Genomic DNA, 16,761 nt, shown 5'->3' on the forward strand with positions numbered 1-16,761 from the left:
AAATCAGCTGATTTGACGATGTTTTTAAATGCTTTCTCCAAAGCTTGAAACGCTGTCAGTGATGTCATCAGCACACAAGCAGCCAATAGTGTTCAGCTTTTTTTCTGACGACTCCTCCCTCAAAATTTCATTGGCTGTGGTTAGGTAGCTTGAATGAGCTGATGGGGAATGAGTTGTTGTCAGATCATGTAGTGTGTGACCCCCCTCTTGTGGATCGTTCACGGAGTGTTGCGTAGTGTGAACACCACAGAGATTAAAAGACACAAAGTCAAGTCATGTAGTGTGAACGGCACAGCGATCTGCTGATGTTTAAAATCCTGTAGTGGGAACCAGGCTTTAGAAGAGTAGAACTTTCCCTGATCTCTTTCTTCCCTTTTACTTATTTATAGTCATACAGATATTTTATTCCAGGGATTCCCAAATTTTTTATTCTGGGACCCACCTAGGCAACTAATTCAATCTCAAACCCCACCATAATATTTTAATATGAAAAAATGGGTAAAAAATGTATCCTTTCAAAGCAGTCAAAAATATATGGTGTGTGGCTTTTTGGATTTTGCGATTTGATATGCACAAAAAGCGCTTTTTGTGCTTTTTGGATGCTGGCTGTAACTGTGATCATTTTTGGTTGAAAAAGATACTCTTCTTTTTTTTAGAAGAGAATATGATCGACCTTTGATCAACCTCCTTGACTATGAACAAGCCCCGTCACAAATCCACTGCTAGTGTATAGTCATAAGAAACTAAATAGCTTTTTGATTGACTACTACAAGCTGGTAAAACATCAGATAAATATGCAAATGCAATTAAAATTATTGCTGAATAGATCTAATATTTACACATTTGCTTGAGGAAGGAATGATGGGGGTAGTTACATTACTATTACTATTATCCATAACATCTATGCCCTTCAATAACATTAGCTGACGTTAAAACTAACAGGTAGCACTATAGCTATTTATTGATTAGCAATCTGTTAACTTTCGGATGCAAAAAATATGGGAAAACAAACAGCTTCAAATGATGGAATACATAGCAAACATTAGAAAATATTGACAATAAAATAAAAGGTTTAGCCTATTAAAATCAATGGTCTATCCAGAAATTAAATAAAGCTATAAAATCTACTTCACTTTTGATTGTATTTGCATATTGATTTGCATAAGCTACTATAGTTATTTAGTGAAGAGCAGCTAGTGAATCTCTCATTGTGTTTTGTTTGATAACAGAGGTGTTCATGTGAGAATGCACAGATCTATAATGAAGCATTCGACTACTTTAGTAACTGTTTGTGCTCATTTAAGAGAAAATTTGTTGTGTTTAAAATAAAACACGCAGGATGGAGCTAAAAAAAAAAGAAAAAAAATTAGCTCTTTTCCGACGGTCCCTTACTGAGAGCTCCGCTCTGAGCTCTACCGACTAAACGCAGATTGCGAGGGCTCAAACGGAGCAGTGCTCGTAATGTTGAGCGAAAAAAGAGAAAAAAAAACGCTGTGAAACATAACCAGCTTTGTGTTTTTGTAGGAAGCACACTATAGATATTTTTATGTTAAGAGGTTTTTGAGTTATTGCCGTCAATCGTACTGGTTTTGATTCACCGCTATGTAAATATAGCTGCAGCTATGTGACGTTACGCGACCCACCTTTGTTCACTGTGCGACCCACAGTTTGAAAACCCCTGTTTTAGGCCGTACTCACACTAGGTACAGTTGCCTCGAACCGGGCCAAAGCAAGCTTGTCCCCCCTCCGGTCTCCCCTGACGGCCCGCGCTCACACCATATCGGGCCTCGGCACGCTTACGTCATCGCTGCTGAGCTGTTCAGAGGCGCTCTCTATGGCAAGCCTTTTTAGCATTTAAATCTTTGTTCTGACTCCATAAATATATAAGAGATATCTCTAATTATATTTTGACTAGTCATAATTATAATTCGACTAGTCAGAATAACAATTAGAGATATCTGCAATTACAATAGTACTAGTACGAAATCAGATTGGAGATATCTGCAAAAATATTATGACTGACTAGTCATATTCCTCCATTGACTTCCATTGAAAAATATTTGCAGATATCTCTAAATGAGTTTTGACTAGTCACAATTGTAATTAGAGATATCTCTGAGTTTTTACTAGTCATAATACATTTGGAGAAATCTTTAATTCCTCATATTTAGAGATATTTACAAATATATTTGAAGATATCTCTAATTAATTTACTAATAGTCGAATTACAGTTGTAGATATCTTGAATTGGATTTTTGACGAGTCAAAACTCATTTAGAGATATCTGCAAATATTTTTCAATGGAAGTCAACGAAGGAATATGACTAGTCATAATATATTTGCAGATATCTCCAATCTGATTTCGTACTAGTACTATTGTAATTGCAGATATCTCTAATTGTCATTCTGACTAGTCGAATTATAATTATGACTAGTCAAAATATAATTAGAGATATCTCTAAATATATTTATGGATAGTCTGAACAAGGTTTAAATGCTAAAACGGCTTGCCATACGCTCTCACCCAGTAGCACAGTGGAGATTTCTCTAGTTATATAGTTTCAGTCGTTTGACACGCAGTCAGATATTTCGCCGAACAGATCCGCCACTTTTGGCGCTCATAAACAATCATTAAGCTCTCGTGCTGCAGGAATGAGGAGGTCTGCTGAAGGTGCGCAGCTGGCGTGCTGTGAGGAGTTTGCGTCTTTAATAAACTACGGCAGTTTGCGTTCACTGAACAGTAAGAATGATTAATAAATCCACACAAGCGTACCGTGCCAAAGCCCAAGTGTACCGCGCTCAGGCCCACCTCTTCCAACTGGGCCAGGGCCGGCTAAGTGAACCGTGCTTGAGCGCGATTCAGCGCACTCACACTTCTCAAACGATCCGGGAAACGGGCCTGGGCACGGTACGGATGGCATAGTGTGAGTAGGCCCTTATACAACCTAGATGTAAATGTGTGTGACGAGTTTCGTCTAAAGAAAAAGTTAAACTCCCTGTATTGCATGTTTCATGTCTAACATGTTCAATAAAAACACTTTTAAACAAAGCAAAAAAGAAGCCCGTCGATGTGAAGAGTCACCCATTGGCTGGTGTGTTTAGGTGTGATGCCCAAACGGGGCCTGAACATCAGGGTGTGTGAAGTCTTCAGATTCTACAGGCTGCTGACCGTCAAAGACCTGCTGGAGCCGCTGAGCTTCTGTGTGCCGCGCAAGGTGAGAAAACCACTGAGAATGTGGGTGGAGCCTGGGAGGAGCCAGTGTGGGAGGAGTTAGTATATTAGTGGGTTGGTATGTGGGAGCAGCCTGTGTGTGGGAGGAGCTTGTTTATCATAGGGATGAATGTAAAGAGAGTTGTGGTGGAATATGATGTTTTTGTTTCTGGCAGCAATCAGAGGGCTTCCCTGAGGATATCTATCCCATGACAGCAGCCAATGAACCGGCCATGACCGCAAATGAGTGGCTGATGGGGCAGAATAAAGGTGGGTCACACTGGACTCTTTATCAGTCCACCTTTAAGACAGATGTTTGACTGACAGCCCAAACAGCCAATCATATTTGTCTTCTGAGTAGCCTTGTTGGGTTATGGGTGGGACTATTTTATTGGGGAGTGACGTCATTCACTGTCAACCTCAATTTTATGATCAGACATGTTAATGTACAGCTGTGAATTGACCTTTTTCCATTATTATACTGTAGATTTAACTGTACATTAACATATCTGATTAGCTAAATGAGGTCGACTGTGAGTGACGTCATTTCCCAATGCAAAATCATTTGATTGACAGGTTTCCATGTAGATGTCAGACATTTCAGTTCATCTTTATTTCTGAAGCGCTTTTAAAATTGTAGATTGTGTCAAAGCAGCTTCACATAGAAAATGATAGTGAACTGATACTCTGTCAGTCCAGTTTTCATAGTTAAAGTTCATTAGGGGTATGCGGGTTCAAGTTTTCGCCCCCTTTTGCAATCACTTCTCACATGCATACTGTCATACTGTCTGTCTTTGCATGAAAGATGTGTAATGTTTAGTGTTTAAATAATACAGAGACAAACTGCCTGAAATATTTAATCAAAATGTTATGGGCAAACGTTTTTGTAACAAAAATTTAAGTGAAGTTTCACAAACTAATTTTGATATAATTATGATTGACTGCAGCTGGTCACCCATCTACAATCATTAGTTAGCCAATCAGATTAATCCAAACTCACTATAAGTAGCCTAGCTAGAACTACTCCCTTACCTTAGTTTTCCGAATAAACCCCCCTCCACCCTTTCTCCTCCTTTCCTCCTTTACCACGGGGAGCTCTCCAGAACCACCTGATCTCGTACTCCCCTTACATCTATTGTCCAGGCGGGAGCCCTGGGCTCAACTATCTCCGAGCTCACGGTTCTCTCCCGGGATGTCAAACCTGCTAACATTTGTCAAACAATATCCAAGTGTGAACTTTTGAAATAGTTTTTAGCAAAAAAGAAAGTTGCCAAAAGGCCTGATGTATCAATATGATGCATTTTAAATGTATAAAAGCATGTATATGGTATAAAAATGTGTCTTGAAGAATTAATAAACATTTTAGTTCCAAGAAATGTGAATATTCTGACTATTTGTTCATGTGTCAGTTTTAAGAGGCTTAATAATCGTTATGATCAAATATATAAAATAGTAATAATAGAAGTATGTGATTCTGGATGCAATCCATGTGTGTCCGTGTGTCCCTGTGCCCCTGCCTGGACCAAACCACCTCGTCTGTAAAATCCTAGTGACTCCGTGGCGATAATTAATAATTAAAGTTGTGACTTAAAAACAATAAAAGTTGATTAGAAGTCTGGTAATAATAGTGTGGGTAAAGCTTACCAATCTCTTATTATCTAATTTGTCATGGCAGTTTTCATTTTAAGGCATTGTTTATTCTTGTTTCCTTTTCTATTTTGCGCTCCACGTCTCTTCATTCTTCTGTCCATTTTGAACATGTGAATAACCGAGCAATGCAATAATATTCAGCTGCAACTGATCAATCAAATGGTCAACGGAGGGGGAGGGGTGGTATAGTTTTTTTATTTAATAAAATACAATATTATACTAATATAATAAAATGCTAAATAAACATTTTTAACAAAAAATATGTATTTGTTTTTATTATTTGAAACATTTAAAGGTTCACGAAACCCTCAAGTACTTTTTTTCGAGATTGTATGGGATGTGTGTGCGTTGAGCATCAGTTAAGACAATGTCTGCACCTGTCAGCTTTAATTGTGGGGTAAACTGGATAATTTTAAGCTTTTGTCAGCTCATTTCAGCTTCCGGGTTTAACATGATTTTTGGGGCGGATCAAAAAAATGATGACTCATCGGTTTCTCATTATTATTCATAGCGGAGGTTTCTTATCCTATGAGAAGAGCCGGGTTCTTAATTATTCATGACTGCACGTGCTTTCCGAAGGCAAGACAAACCTGCCAGTGCCAAGCTGTGAGACACGGACCCACACCACACAGTATTTAGCCGTTCATGAAGGGTGGTGTGTGTTTGTTTCCGTGATCCACAGGGTTTGTTGCATGTTTTTCCCCGCGATGCTGTCAGGGCCGATACAGCAAAGCTGTTTGTGTGCAGCAAGCATTTTTGTCAGGAGAGCAGTACGAGAATTGGAGAATGGCGGACGTCGTCTTTTATCAGGAGTTCGTTCTCATTTAGACACATTGCCGTGCGTGCTGCTGTGTTCACCTAAATCCTCCAGATTATCAGCAGGGCTAATGGTTAAAACAGACAGGGCAAGAGACCTGCTGCACTGAGTCTGCATTCAGCCCAGGGGACTGAGGGAGACGTCCTCATTTATAGTGTTTATATGAACACCATTATCTTTATAATGATATAGATTGTTGTTATCTGTGTATGAAATTACGAATAACAAATGTAGCAGGGCATTAAATTACTGTTCATTTCTTGCATTTTAACTTTGTAAACTATAAACTCATGCGTCTCCTCACGGTTTGTGTCTCATTTTGTGAGCCGACTGACAACAGTTGTTCGCTCCCCTCCTTCTCCTCTGCTGGCCACGCCCACTCCTGCCCTTTGCTCGCGAAGCTCCGCCCATTATGATGCATCTTTTTAAAAAAATCTGAGGTGGACTTGAACCGAAAGTGGGGGGGTGTCATGACCCTTTAAGACAGGAGGAGTGTGTCCTAAAGGTGGTTCCACCTGCGTGGAGCACACTTATGTATCATACTGTCATGTGGTGCACTGTGTGTATAATTTACTAACAAGATATGCCTTTAATCAAGATTCCATTTGAGTTTTGACAGGTTATGTGCAGAACGCAGAGATAAATAAAATGCAAGTGTGGCAATTAATATTACTGATGGCTAATGGCTTATAAGATGTGGGAAATGCATTTGCAAATGAAAAAGCAAAGTGTATTTGAAATGTGACAGTCACTGTGCGTTCGTGAAATGCAAACCTCATTGCGGGATTTGCAATTGCATTTGGATTATGTCACAATTTATGTGTCCACATGTTGAATATATTACATTTTAAAATGGTCCAGAAAATCCTTCCATGTCCTCAGTTGTGTGGATACATCTCTTATGAGCATTTTCAATATTTATGTGCATCTTGGTGCAGTTTTCTATACTATATTCCAAAATGTGCATGAAAATATGTCGATGGAAACCCAGCTACTAATGCAATATATGTCAATGTCTATTATGACACTGATATGTGTTATTCCTGCACTTCGGAGATATTTTATTTTCCAGTTTCGTGTGACTTCCAAACAGAATTACCATTATTAAAACCCATGACATAAAAGCCATGATATAAAAGCCTGGAGTAAAGCTGTTGATCATTTAAAGTGATGACTAGAGAAAGGTGTTTTGTGTCTGTCCGTCCTGTAGGACCGCTGCTGATGTCTCTGAGACCCAAATCTGAATGGTTTGACCCCTGCCTCACGGAAACAGAGCCAGCAGCCAATCAGAATGTAGAACAGCCTCCTCCTGATCTCCTCGCTGACCTGCGAGACTGGACGGACGACGACACCCAGAGCCAAAACTGGACGTCCTTCAGTGTGAGCGGAGCAGAAGCCTGTGCACCGGAGACAGAGGTATTTTATCTTTTTGTATTTTCCTATTTTGTGTGTTTTTGGTCTTTTTTCAATTGTGAATTGCATTATGGGATGTTGATCTCTGCTCTGTCGACTTTTGATGTTGAAAATTCAACTCTCTAGTGACTTTATTGACATTTTAGTCGTTTTAAATAATATACACTACCTGACAAAAGTCTTATGGCCTATTCAAGTTTTAGAAACAGCAAGTAATAACTTGACTACTAGTTGATTGTTTGCTCTCAGATGTGGCTTATATGAAAGGCAAAGGCCTCTAGATTTTGCTTATTTGAGCACAATAAAATATGATCATGTCTTGACTTTGAATGATCTCTTTAGGACAGTAAGGTCTGACTCTGCTTAGACAAAAGTCTCATCACTGAACAGAAATAATGTCCAGTATAGAATATAACTGAATACTGAATGTAACCCCAAACCATGATTTCTCCTTCACCAAACTTGACTGATTTCTGTGAGGATCTTGGCTCCATGCTGGTTTCAGTAGGTCTTCTACAGTATTGTTGATGATTGGGATGCAGAACAGATGATTCAGCAGAGAAATCCACCTTCTGACAATTTTACAAATGATCAACTAGTCAAGTTATTATAGATCCTTGTCAAAACTTTTGTCATTATAAGAAATTATACATAGCGAAAAAATAACAGAAAATGTGCTCCAGTTTATTACAAGGTTTTTGTAGCATAATCTACAACACCAACCCAGACAATTTAGCCACGGTGCAAATTTTACATTGATGTTACACAATACATACATGCTTCAATGAATCAAATGTATGTATTTGTTTAAATTACAACTAATTTATTAATAAAATGTGTTTAAGTTTTCAGTGTTTTGTGGGACATTTTGTGTATTTTGACCTACAGTATCCGATTAGCTACTATTAAGTTCACTGTAAGACAAACTATGCATGTAATTTGACTTTACTTTTAAGCTATATATATATATAGTTGAAGTCAGAATTATTAGCCCCCCTTGATTTTTTTTGTTTCTTGTTTAAATATTTCCCAAATGATGTTGAACAGATTCAGGAAATGTTCACAGTATGTCTGATAATATTTTTTCTTCTGGAGAAAGTCTTATTTGTTTTATTTCGGCTAGAATAAAAGCAGTTTTTAATTTTTTAAAAACCCTTTTAAGATCAATATTATTAGCCCCTTTAAGCTTTTTTTTCCGATAGTCTACAGAACAAACCATCGTGATACAATAACTTGCCCAATTACCCTAACCTGTGTAAGGCTGGTATCAGGAATGATTATTTACGACATCTGTGTTTTAATGAGAACAGCTACCTGATAAGCATCAAAGAGCTCACATCTGTCGCTCTCAGTGTGAGAGCGAAACTTCCCCCGGACACGTATCTCCTGTTATACCCTCTCCCCTTTTGTCTCTGTTTACCTAACACATTGAAGGTTCCAGTGTGTCTGATAAAGAAGGTCTCACCCCTTTAGATATTGAAACATTTGCCCTCGGTCCGGTAATAAAATTATAATCAGGCCCCTCAAGCAAAACATCCCCTCACCAAGAACAAAGAAACACACAAATGGTAATACCACAGAAACCCCAACCGAAACTTCTTCCCATGAAAATGTCCTGTAGAGAGATGGCCAAATGTAAATATCAAAGAAACACCCTGAGGTGCAAAGATGGGTACTTAAGGGAAGGTGGCAGAGAAGTCGGGGAATCTGTATCCAGATCTCCCGCACAATTGCTGTGTGTAGTCTTTTTCATCTTCAGGTAAACTTCTAAACTTTCATTTATATACTTTGAATTGGCTAAACGTTTCACTAATGTAATTTTGATTGATTGATGTTACATAATGAATTGATTAATGTTTTGATTGCTTGAATTGATCTTTGAATTATCCTGTTTACCTGATAAATAAATTGTTATGTTTTGAATTATTCAAATAGTCCTCGTGTTATTATCACTGATAAATGTTGTTGTCCATAGCACTACAAGCCACTGTACCGGTTAGTAACGGACTAAAACATGTTAGACGGAGCAGCGTGGCACGCTATTCAATGTTGTTAGAGATCCGACTAGCAAATTGGCATTATTTCATGTATACGTAGACTGCAAAAGGCCAACTGTGGGTTTTCTATTTAGAACAACAAAATATTGTTGAAATTAATTTAAATGTGGATATTCAGGCCTTCATCTACAAACTTATAATCCTGTGCGATTATTATTAAAATACTTTGTCTTGATTAAGTAGATAACATATCTATGGGGACCACATAAAAATCTCCTAAATTGAGTAAGTAGTGTTCTGCCTTTTTAGGAGAGTGGTTAATCGCCTCTGTTTAATGACCAAGACTGACAAGCTTGTATTAAGAGATTGTATACCCGGCCGGTGCAAGACTCGAGATGCTATAGGAATCTGAGTAAATGAGAATAAGGTATAATAACAAATTAAAAGAATATTCAATCATAATCTAAAATAATGTAAAAGGAAACAAAATAACTTTATCAATGTTTTATTATTTGAGTCAGATAAAACGAAAGATATACTCATATCAAATTTATATATGTATTTAACTCAATACTATTTGTGCTTAAAAGAAGACAGTGACGCGCAAGAATCCTTCTGCCGTCTGATTGGCTGCCGTCGTTGGACCAAACAGGCGGACCCTACACCTGCCTTGTTAACTTAATTAACCTAGTTAACTCAGCTCAACTCACTTTATTTCTATAGCACTTTCAACAAACCACAACGGGTACCAAAGTGCTGTACATAAAACACATAAAATGCATGCAAATATACACAAAACCAAAATACATCAAACTCGCATCACATGATTAAAAGCTAAAGAAAATAAGTGTGTTTTCAGTGACCTCTGAAAAGACTCAAAAGTTTGAGCTGTTCTTGAAGAGAGTGCAAGATCGTTCCAAAACAAACTAGTCAAGCTGTAAAGAAGTGTTTTGAAGACTATCTAGTCTAATATTATTTACTGTCATTATGACAAAGAGAAAATAAATCAGTTATTAGAAAAGAGTTATTAACACTATTATGATTAGAAATGTGTTGAAAAATCTGCTCTCTGTTAAACGGAAATTGGGGAAAAAATAAACAGGTGGCTAATTATTTTGACTTAAACTGTATGTATATATATATATATATATATATATATAGGTTATGTCTTGTGAATAGTTGCTTATCAGTGTTCCAGATTTGCCAGTTTCAGACAGTTGAATGAGTTTTCTTCTGGCAGACTGATTGGCACGATTAAGCATTCACTGTGGTATGACCCATTATAGGGGTAGTAAAATGTATATTATATTTTATTATTATTTTTTATATTACTTTTAATTATTAACATTATTATTATAAAGTACAAATCAGAGCAAACTATTTCTCAGTATTAAAGAGCTGACCCCCCTATACTACATTTTTTTTTTATGTCCTTTCAGGGGGGATCATGCGCCCCCAAACCCCACTGTAATTCGCACCCTGAATACAGCACTGCGAACTATTAAAAATGTTCATAAAAATCACTTTTTTTGAACATCAAGGATAAAAGTTGTTGGAAGAAAGATAAAGGTCCCATAATCCAATTCAAAAGCAGAAATAAACAGGAGAAAATAAAAACATGAATAACAAAATACAGAAAAAAGTGCTAAATTATTATTATTATTTTATAAATTATTGTTTTTTTTTTACAGTGTATGTTTCAATTCACCTATTTTTTATGTGCATTTTGGAATATAGCATGAAGCATGTTTAATAGACATGCCAAGATGTGCATTAAAATGTGCATTAATAAAGCGTATGAGCACAAATGGGTCGGATAAACTGTTTATCCGCTAAGAAAAAAATGCACAAGCTGCTATAAACAGCTGTAGTGAGTAAAGTCTGTGCATGCCCTTCATCAGTCTGTGCTTCAGTGATGTAGTCAGACCCTGATCAGATATAAATGTGTGAGGGTCTTCCCATCATTAATGTTGATTTGCAGATCTCCATGTTTCCAGCTTTCCATTGTTGCAGATCTGAAATGTTGTGCTGATTGTAAAAGGCCTCAGCCCTCCGTCAGTCCGTCATCACAGTGCTTCAGCATCTGACTGCACTCCCGTCTCACGCCTCCAAAAGCCGCCATTCATTGCATTTCATCTTCTGAGGCGCAAAGTGATGAGTCTCTTCTCTTTCTCATTTGAGGGAATCGCTGCTCCATTCACAGATGATTCATGCCATATTCCAGTTTTGCATAAACCTAATTTGCACCTTTGAAAGGGAACACAGCTAGTGTCACAGGTCAAAGGTCATGATGTTGTGCATTTGCTGCAGGAGTCTCGACGCCAGCGGGAGCAGATTGAAGATCTGCAGGAGAAACTCAGACAGAGAGATGATAGAATACATGAGCTGGAGCTGGAGCTGAAGAACATGCGCAAACACATGAGAGCCACCTTCTGACGGCAGCCAATCACAGCGCAGAGGGCCGACCCGAGCTGCCAATCAGAGAAGAGGATTTTAACAATGTTACAAAAACACTGAGAGAGAGCTCATTTATACTATTCTACTGGACTCTTTGAGAAAGTTCACACAAAGTTAACTTCTGTCGTCGCCCAAATAGAAATCTAATGTATGGCAATATATGCAAATTGACCCTTCGCTAAGCCACACCCAAAAACCGCCACCCACCAATCGTGGCTTAGCAACCGTAGCTATGCGCAGGAGCTCTGTCAAGCTTTCGAGCGAGGGAAACAAGCCAAAGTTGACTCTTATTCAACAAGCAGTTTTTTTATTCAAAAGATAAGGCAACTGTAGAAGTCCATCTATTAGCCCAGGGTTTTTCAAAGTCTAAGACAGTGGGCCTCCCTTTTGACACAACTTATCCATTGGCGCCCCCCTCCTCCCAAACACACAGTATATATACAGTATATATAAAGACAGACAGATGTCAGACTGTTAACTCACTTTTATCATCATTTGCATGAAAGTGCAATTATTTACAGAGTAATAACAAGTATTTTAATATAACGTTTGTAAAACTAGGATGATGGTTCAATATGAATAGAACAGATCCAAGAACTGTCCATCCCAGTCGAAGTTTAGCGGGTCTCATGCTGTCATTAGCCAAAATATTTTGACAAACCACACATAAAGGTCGTGGTTCATCAGCTGGTCCTGTCCACGTAAATCCTAAACTCAAATACTGATCATCATATCGTCGTCTTTTGGGTTTAAGCCCTGAACTTGAAGGCTTTTGTGGCGAGGGGGCGTGGCCGAGAGCCATGGGAACGGAGTGAGGCCACCGCGTAAGTGGATACACCTGCGGTGCGCACCTGTCTCAGATTCCACGGAAGGAGCTCTGGATCATAAAATGAGGAACGTGGGCAGAGGAAGCCGAGCGAGGACCGGACCCGGACATATTTTACTTTTGCTTTTAGTTTGACGGCAGTCTTCGTGAGGAGCTGCCGTCCGTTTGTTTTGGTATAGACGGTAGCCTCCGTGAGGAGCAGCCGTCACTGTTATTAATAAATCATTTTAAAACTGCGTCGGTTCTCCGCCTCCTTCTTCCCGGCGGCCAAAGGGCCGTGAACTTCATTACAGCTTTGAATCGGGGGTCTCAGAAACCGACCCATTGTATTAGCAGGCATATACCTGTATTGGCGGGCTTGCCAAACAGAAGCGAATTCACAGCTATGGCCTTCTGGGTAAAAAGGTTTTCTTATTTGACGTTTTTTTTTTTTGCTTTGTTTAATTAAAACGTTTAAATGTAATAAAAAAATACATATAATAATTAAACTTAATAATTATATTTTTATTATATTTTTTCCCGCGCCTCCCCTGACATGCTCTGGCGCCCCCCAGGGGAGGCGCGCCTCACACTTTAAAAAACCCCTGTATTAGCCCAATGACGAAACAAACAGCATGATCGAAGGTTAAAAGCATGTTAGCCTTTTCTAGTGCTTCTGAAAATAATTTGTTATTTATTATCTTTAACTTTATGATCTTAGCAAGATGCATGGGCTTGACTTTTTTTTGCTATTCGTTTAGGGATGTGTAAGCAGTTTGCAACCAGCCTATTTGAATATTAGTTAATCCTGCATCCCTTTAACTAATTTCAGAGTGTCGACATACTGTCTGTGAGAAGATGCGCAAACGCGGGATGTGGAACTCTGAGCGGCGTCTGGTCACTAATGAACGTCAAAGAAATCAAAACTCTAAATTAAGTCATAAATGATGAATGTGATGCGTTCCTACAATTAGAAATACAGTCTAAATTTTAGGATCCCTTGAAATTGGAGTCAGATTAAATTCAGAGCTTAAAAACGAATAGAAATAAATTCTAATAAATAGCAAAATTCTTTTCAGAAGCACTAGAAAAGGCTTACATGCTTTAAACCTTCGACCATGCTGTTAGTTTCGTCATTGGGCTAATAGATGGACTTCTACACAACGTCCAATAAGGATCACTGTGGAAACAAAAAGCTTTTATTTACCTTTAAACAAAAGTGTCATGTCCAAAATTTGATTATATTTGTGGACATTTTAGACCCGAATCATATCCAAAGTGGTCAAGAAAAGGTTAGTAAACAAAAACATGAATGTTTTGCAGTGGCCCAGCCAGAGTCCTGACTTAAAACCAATTGAGAATCTGTGGAGGGAGACCCTCCAACATGAATGAGTTGGAGCTCATCACCATGGCAAAAATACCAGTGGAGACATGCAAAAATCTGGTCAGCAATTATACAAAGTGTTTGTTCACTGTAATAGTCAATACAGGCTTTTCTATTGATTATTGAGAAGAGTATGATCATGAAGATGAAGGGTAGAGAAGCCCGTGCCAGTTCCGGTTAAATAAAACTTCCTGGTTGAATAAAAGTAACTTTAAGTCAGGGGTAAATTCAATTTAACAGGGGTTAAATTTATATATATATATATATATATATATATATATATATATATATATATATATATATATATATATATATATATATATATTACTGAAATACTCAGAGCAGCCCGTCTGGCTGCAACAACCATGCCACGTTCAAAGTCACTTAAATCACCTTTCTCCCCCATTCTGATGCTCAGTTTGACCTGCAGCAGATCGTCTTGACCATGTCTACATGCCTAAATGCACTGAGTTGCTGCCATGTGATTGGCTGATTGGACATTTGCATACCGAGCAGTCATACAGGTGTACCTAATAAAGTGGCCGGTGAGTGTCTTTATTGCATAATGTGTCATTTTGCTGACAGTTGAAACTCAAACAGAACAGGTCAGCATCCTAAGTTACCATGGCAACAAAGTGCGGAGCAGAGACTGGTGCAAAACTAAACTGAAATGAATCTGGCTCGGTTGAAGCGACTGCAAACACGCATTCAGAAATAACACACAACCCATTAGACTGTATTTAAAAAAAGGTTTATTAAACGACTGATCACGGCTCATCAAACACTAAAACATCCACTAAGAAAGGCCAGAACTCCTGACGGCTTCATCATGGTTACAGTACAGTGATTTCTGCTCTACATCCAGCTGTGCTTCAGAGACTCGAGCTCACGCTGTGTGTTATTGCTCTCTCAGAGCGTCTGTGCTCAACAAACTTCAAATAAAAATGAGGCATGCATTTACTGATGTCTGATGTAGAAGCTTGTTTCTGCACTAAATCACATTTAACATGACTGCAGCCTTTTAGCTCACAATTCAGATTCTGTCATATCCACTACTGAAGTGTGAATTTACGTCCTGCATGTTTTTCTGTTGTTGTTCTGACGTTTTCTCTTGTGATTGTCAGTTTCACAATGTGATACCGCTGATCTCTCATGATTCAGATCATTCGGATGAAAACGAACTGTGAGGGAAAAGGTAAGCATTCTGAGATGGAATATATAGTTATTGCGTGTCGGGAGTCAGAAACAGCAGCAGCTCTGGCAGGCGTGATGAGATCAGATGCTAAAGGCTCCCGGCTACTATTGTGTTTAAAAAGGAAGTCTAATAGATGACAAACATTAATGTCTTGGCTTAATTTAGAGCTGAAAACCTCATCTATGAATAGTCTATAAATAGTGATCAAATAAACAGGAATAAATGACTACACGTGTGTGAGGTCTGTCTGTTTGGTGACTATTTGATAGCCAAGACATGTTTGGATGTCTTTTAAACACAAAATTGGTTCCGATTTCATCAGATCATGTCTATTCACTAGTTAAACACACAGGCAAGTAAAAACGATGAAGTCATCAATGATTGGTCGATTGTAATCTCGCAGAATTTTGATTGGCTGGTTTCTACAGGATCACTAATTGATTGATTAGAGCTGCGGCGAAGAATACTTGGAGAAATCCATTCTAAGATTTATAAAATACATCACTATTCTCTCCTGAATCGAGTTTGCGCTTTGATTTTTACAGCAGATGGCGCTTTAGGCTAGAGTTTAACAGCAGATGGCGCTCTAGGCTGAGTTTAACAGCAGTTGGCGCTCTAGGCTAGAGTTTAACAGCAGATGGCGCTCTAGGCTAGAGTTTAACACCAGATGTCGCTCTAGGCTAGAGTTTAACATCAGATTGCGCTCTAGGCTAGAGTTTAACACCAGATGGCGCTCTAGGCTAGAGTTTAACATCAGATGGAGCTCGAGGCTAGAGTTTAACACCAGATGGCGCTCTAGGCTAGAATTTACCACCAGATGGCGCTCTAGGCTAATGATTAAAGCGGACATCACTCTAGGTGAACAGAAGATGGTGTTCTAGGCTAGAGTTTAACAGCAGAGGGTTAGTGTTTAACAGCAGATGGCGCTCTAGGCTACAGGTTAACAGCAGACGGTGCTCTAGGCTAGTGTTCATCAGCAGACAACACTCTAGCTTAGTGTTTAACAGCAGACGGCGCTCTGGGCTAGTCTTTAAAAGCAGACAGCGCTATGGGCTAGAGTTCAACACTAAATGACGCTTTAGGCTAGAGTTAACACCAGATGGCGCTCTAGGCTAGTGTTTAACAACAGACATCGCTCTAGACTATCGTTTAACAGCAGATGACGCTCTAGGCAATAGAAGATGGCACTCTAGGCTAGTGTTAAACAGCAGACTGATGCTCTAGGCTAGTGTTTAACAACAGACGGCACTCTAGGTGAACAGAAGATGGCGCTCTAGGCTAGAGGTTAACAGCAGATGGCCCTATAGGCGAACAGAAGATGGCGCTTTAGGCTAGTTTTTAACAGCAGACGGCTGTCTAGACTAATGTTTAACAGCAGATTAAACATTAGAATAATAGAATAGAAGATGGCACTCTAGGCTAGTGTTTAACTATAGACTGCGCTCTAGGCTAGTGTTTAACAGTAGATGACGCTCTTGGCTAGTGTTTAAGTATAGACGGTGCTCTAGGCTATGCTTTAACAGCCGATAGCACTCTAGGTGTACAGCAGATGTCGCTCTAGGCTAGTGTTTAACAGGGGATAGCACTCTAGGTGAACAGCAGATGTCGCTCTAGGCTAGTGTTTAACAGCAGATGGCCCTCTAGGCTAGTGTTTAACAGCAGACAGCACTCTAGGCTAGTATTTAACAGCAGACGGCGCTCTAGGCTAGAGTTTAACAGGAGATGGCACTCTACGCTAACATTGAACAGCAGATGGCGCTCTAGGCGAAGAGAAGATGGCGCTCTAGGTTAGTGTTTAACAACAGACAGCGCTCTAGGCTAGCGTTTAACAG

General features: G+C 38.9%; 2 protein-coding genes across 7 annotated transcripts in view; one reads left to right on the forward strand and one right to left on the reverse strand.

Moving 5' to 3' along the window:
• tfr2 (transferrin receptor 2) overlaps positions 1-16,761 on the reverse strand; it is a 1,009,002-nt gene that overhangs the window by 28,487 nt on the left and 963,754 nt on the right. The gene's annotated exons all lie outside the window — the stretch shown is intronic.
• The window catches only part of coro2ab (coronin 2Ab), a 45,017-nt gene that overhangs the window by 25,774 nt on the left and 2,482 nt on the right, over positions 1-16,761 (forward strand). For 2 of the 6 annotated variants that reach the window (XM_087307896.1, XM_087307895.1), the window contains exons 9-12: positions 3,103-3,215; positions 3,388-3,481; positions 6,889-7,094; positions 14,859-14,929. In XM_087307896.1, the coding sequence (XP_087164022.1) occupies positions 3,103-3,215; positions 3,388-3,481; positions 6,889-7,094; positions 14,859-14,921 (476 nt within the window). In that variant the 3' untranslated portion in view covers positions 14,922-14,929. Of the gene's footprint in view, positions 1-3,102; positions 3,216-3,387; positions 3,482-6,888; positions 7,095-11,085; positions 12,608-14,858; positions 14,930-16,761 lie in introns of those variants that run through there. The other 4 variants (XM_087307893.1, XM_087307892.1, XM_087307894.1 and 1 more) reach the window with 3 other exon arrangements.

The sequence above is a fragment of the Danio rerio genome, chromosome 23, assembly GCF_052040795.2.
Source record: "Danio rerio strain M-AB ecotype USA chromosome 23, GRCz13ab, whole genome shotgun sequence".
NCBI classification, from domain to species: Eukaryota; Metazoa; Chordata; class Actinopteri; order Cypriniformes; family Danionidae; genus Danio; species Danio rerio.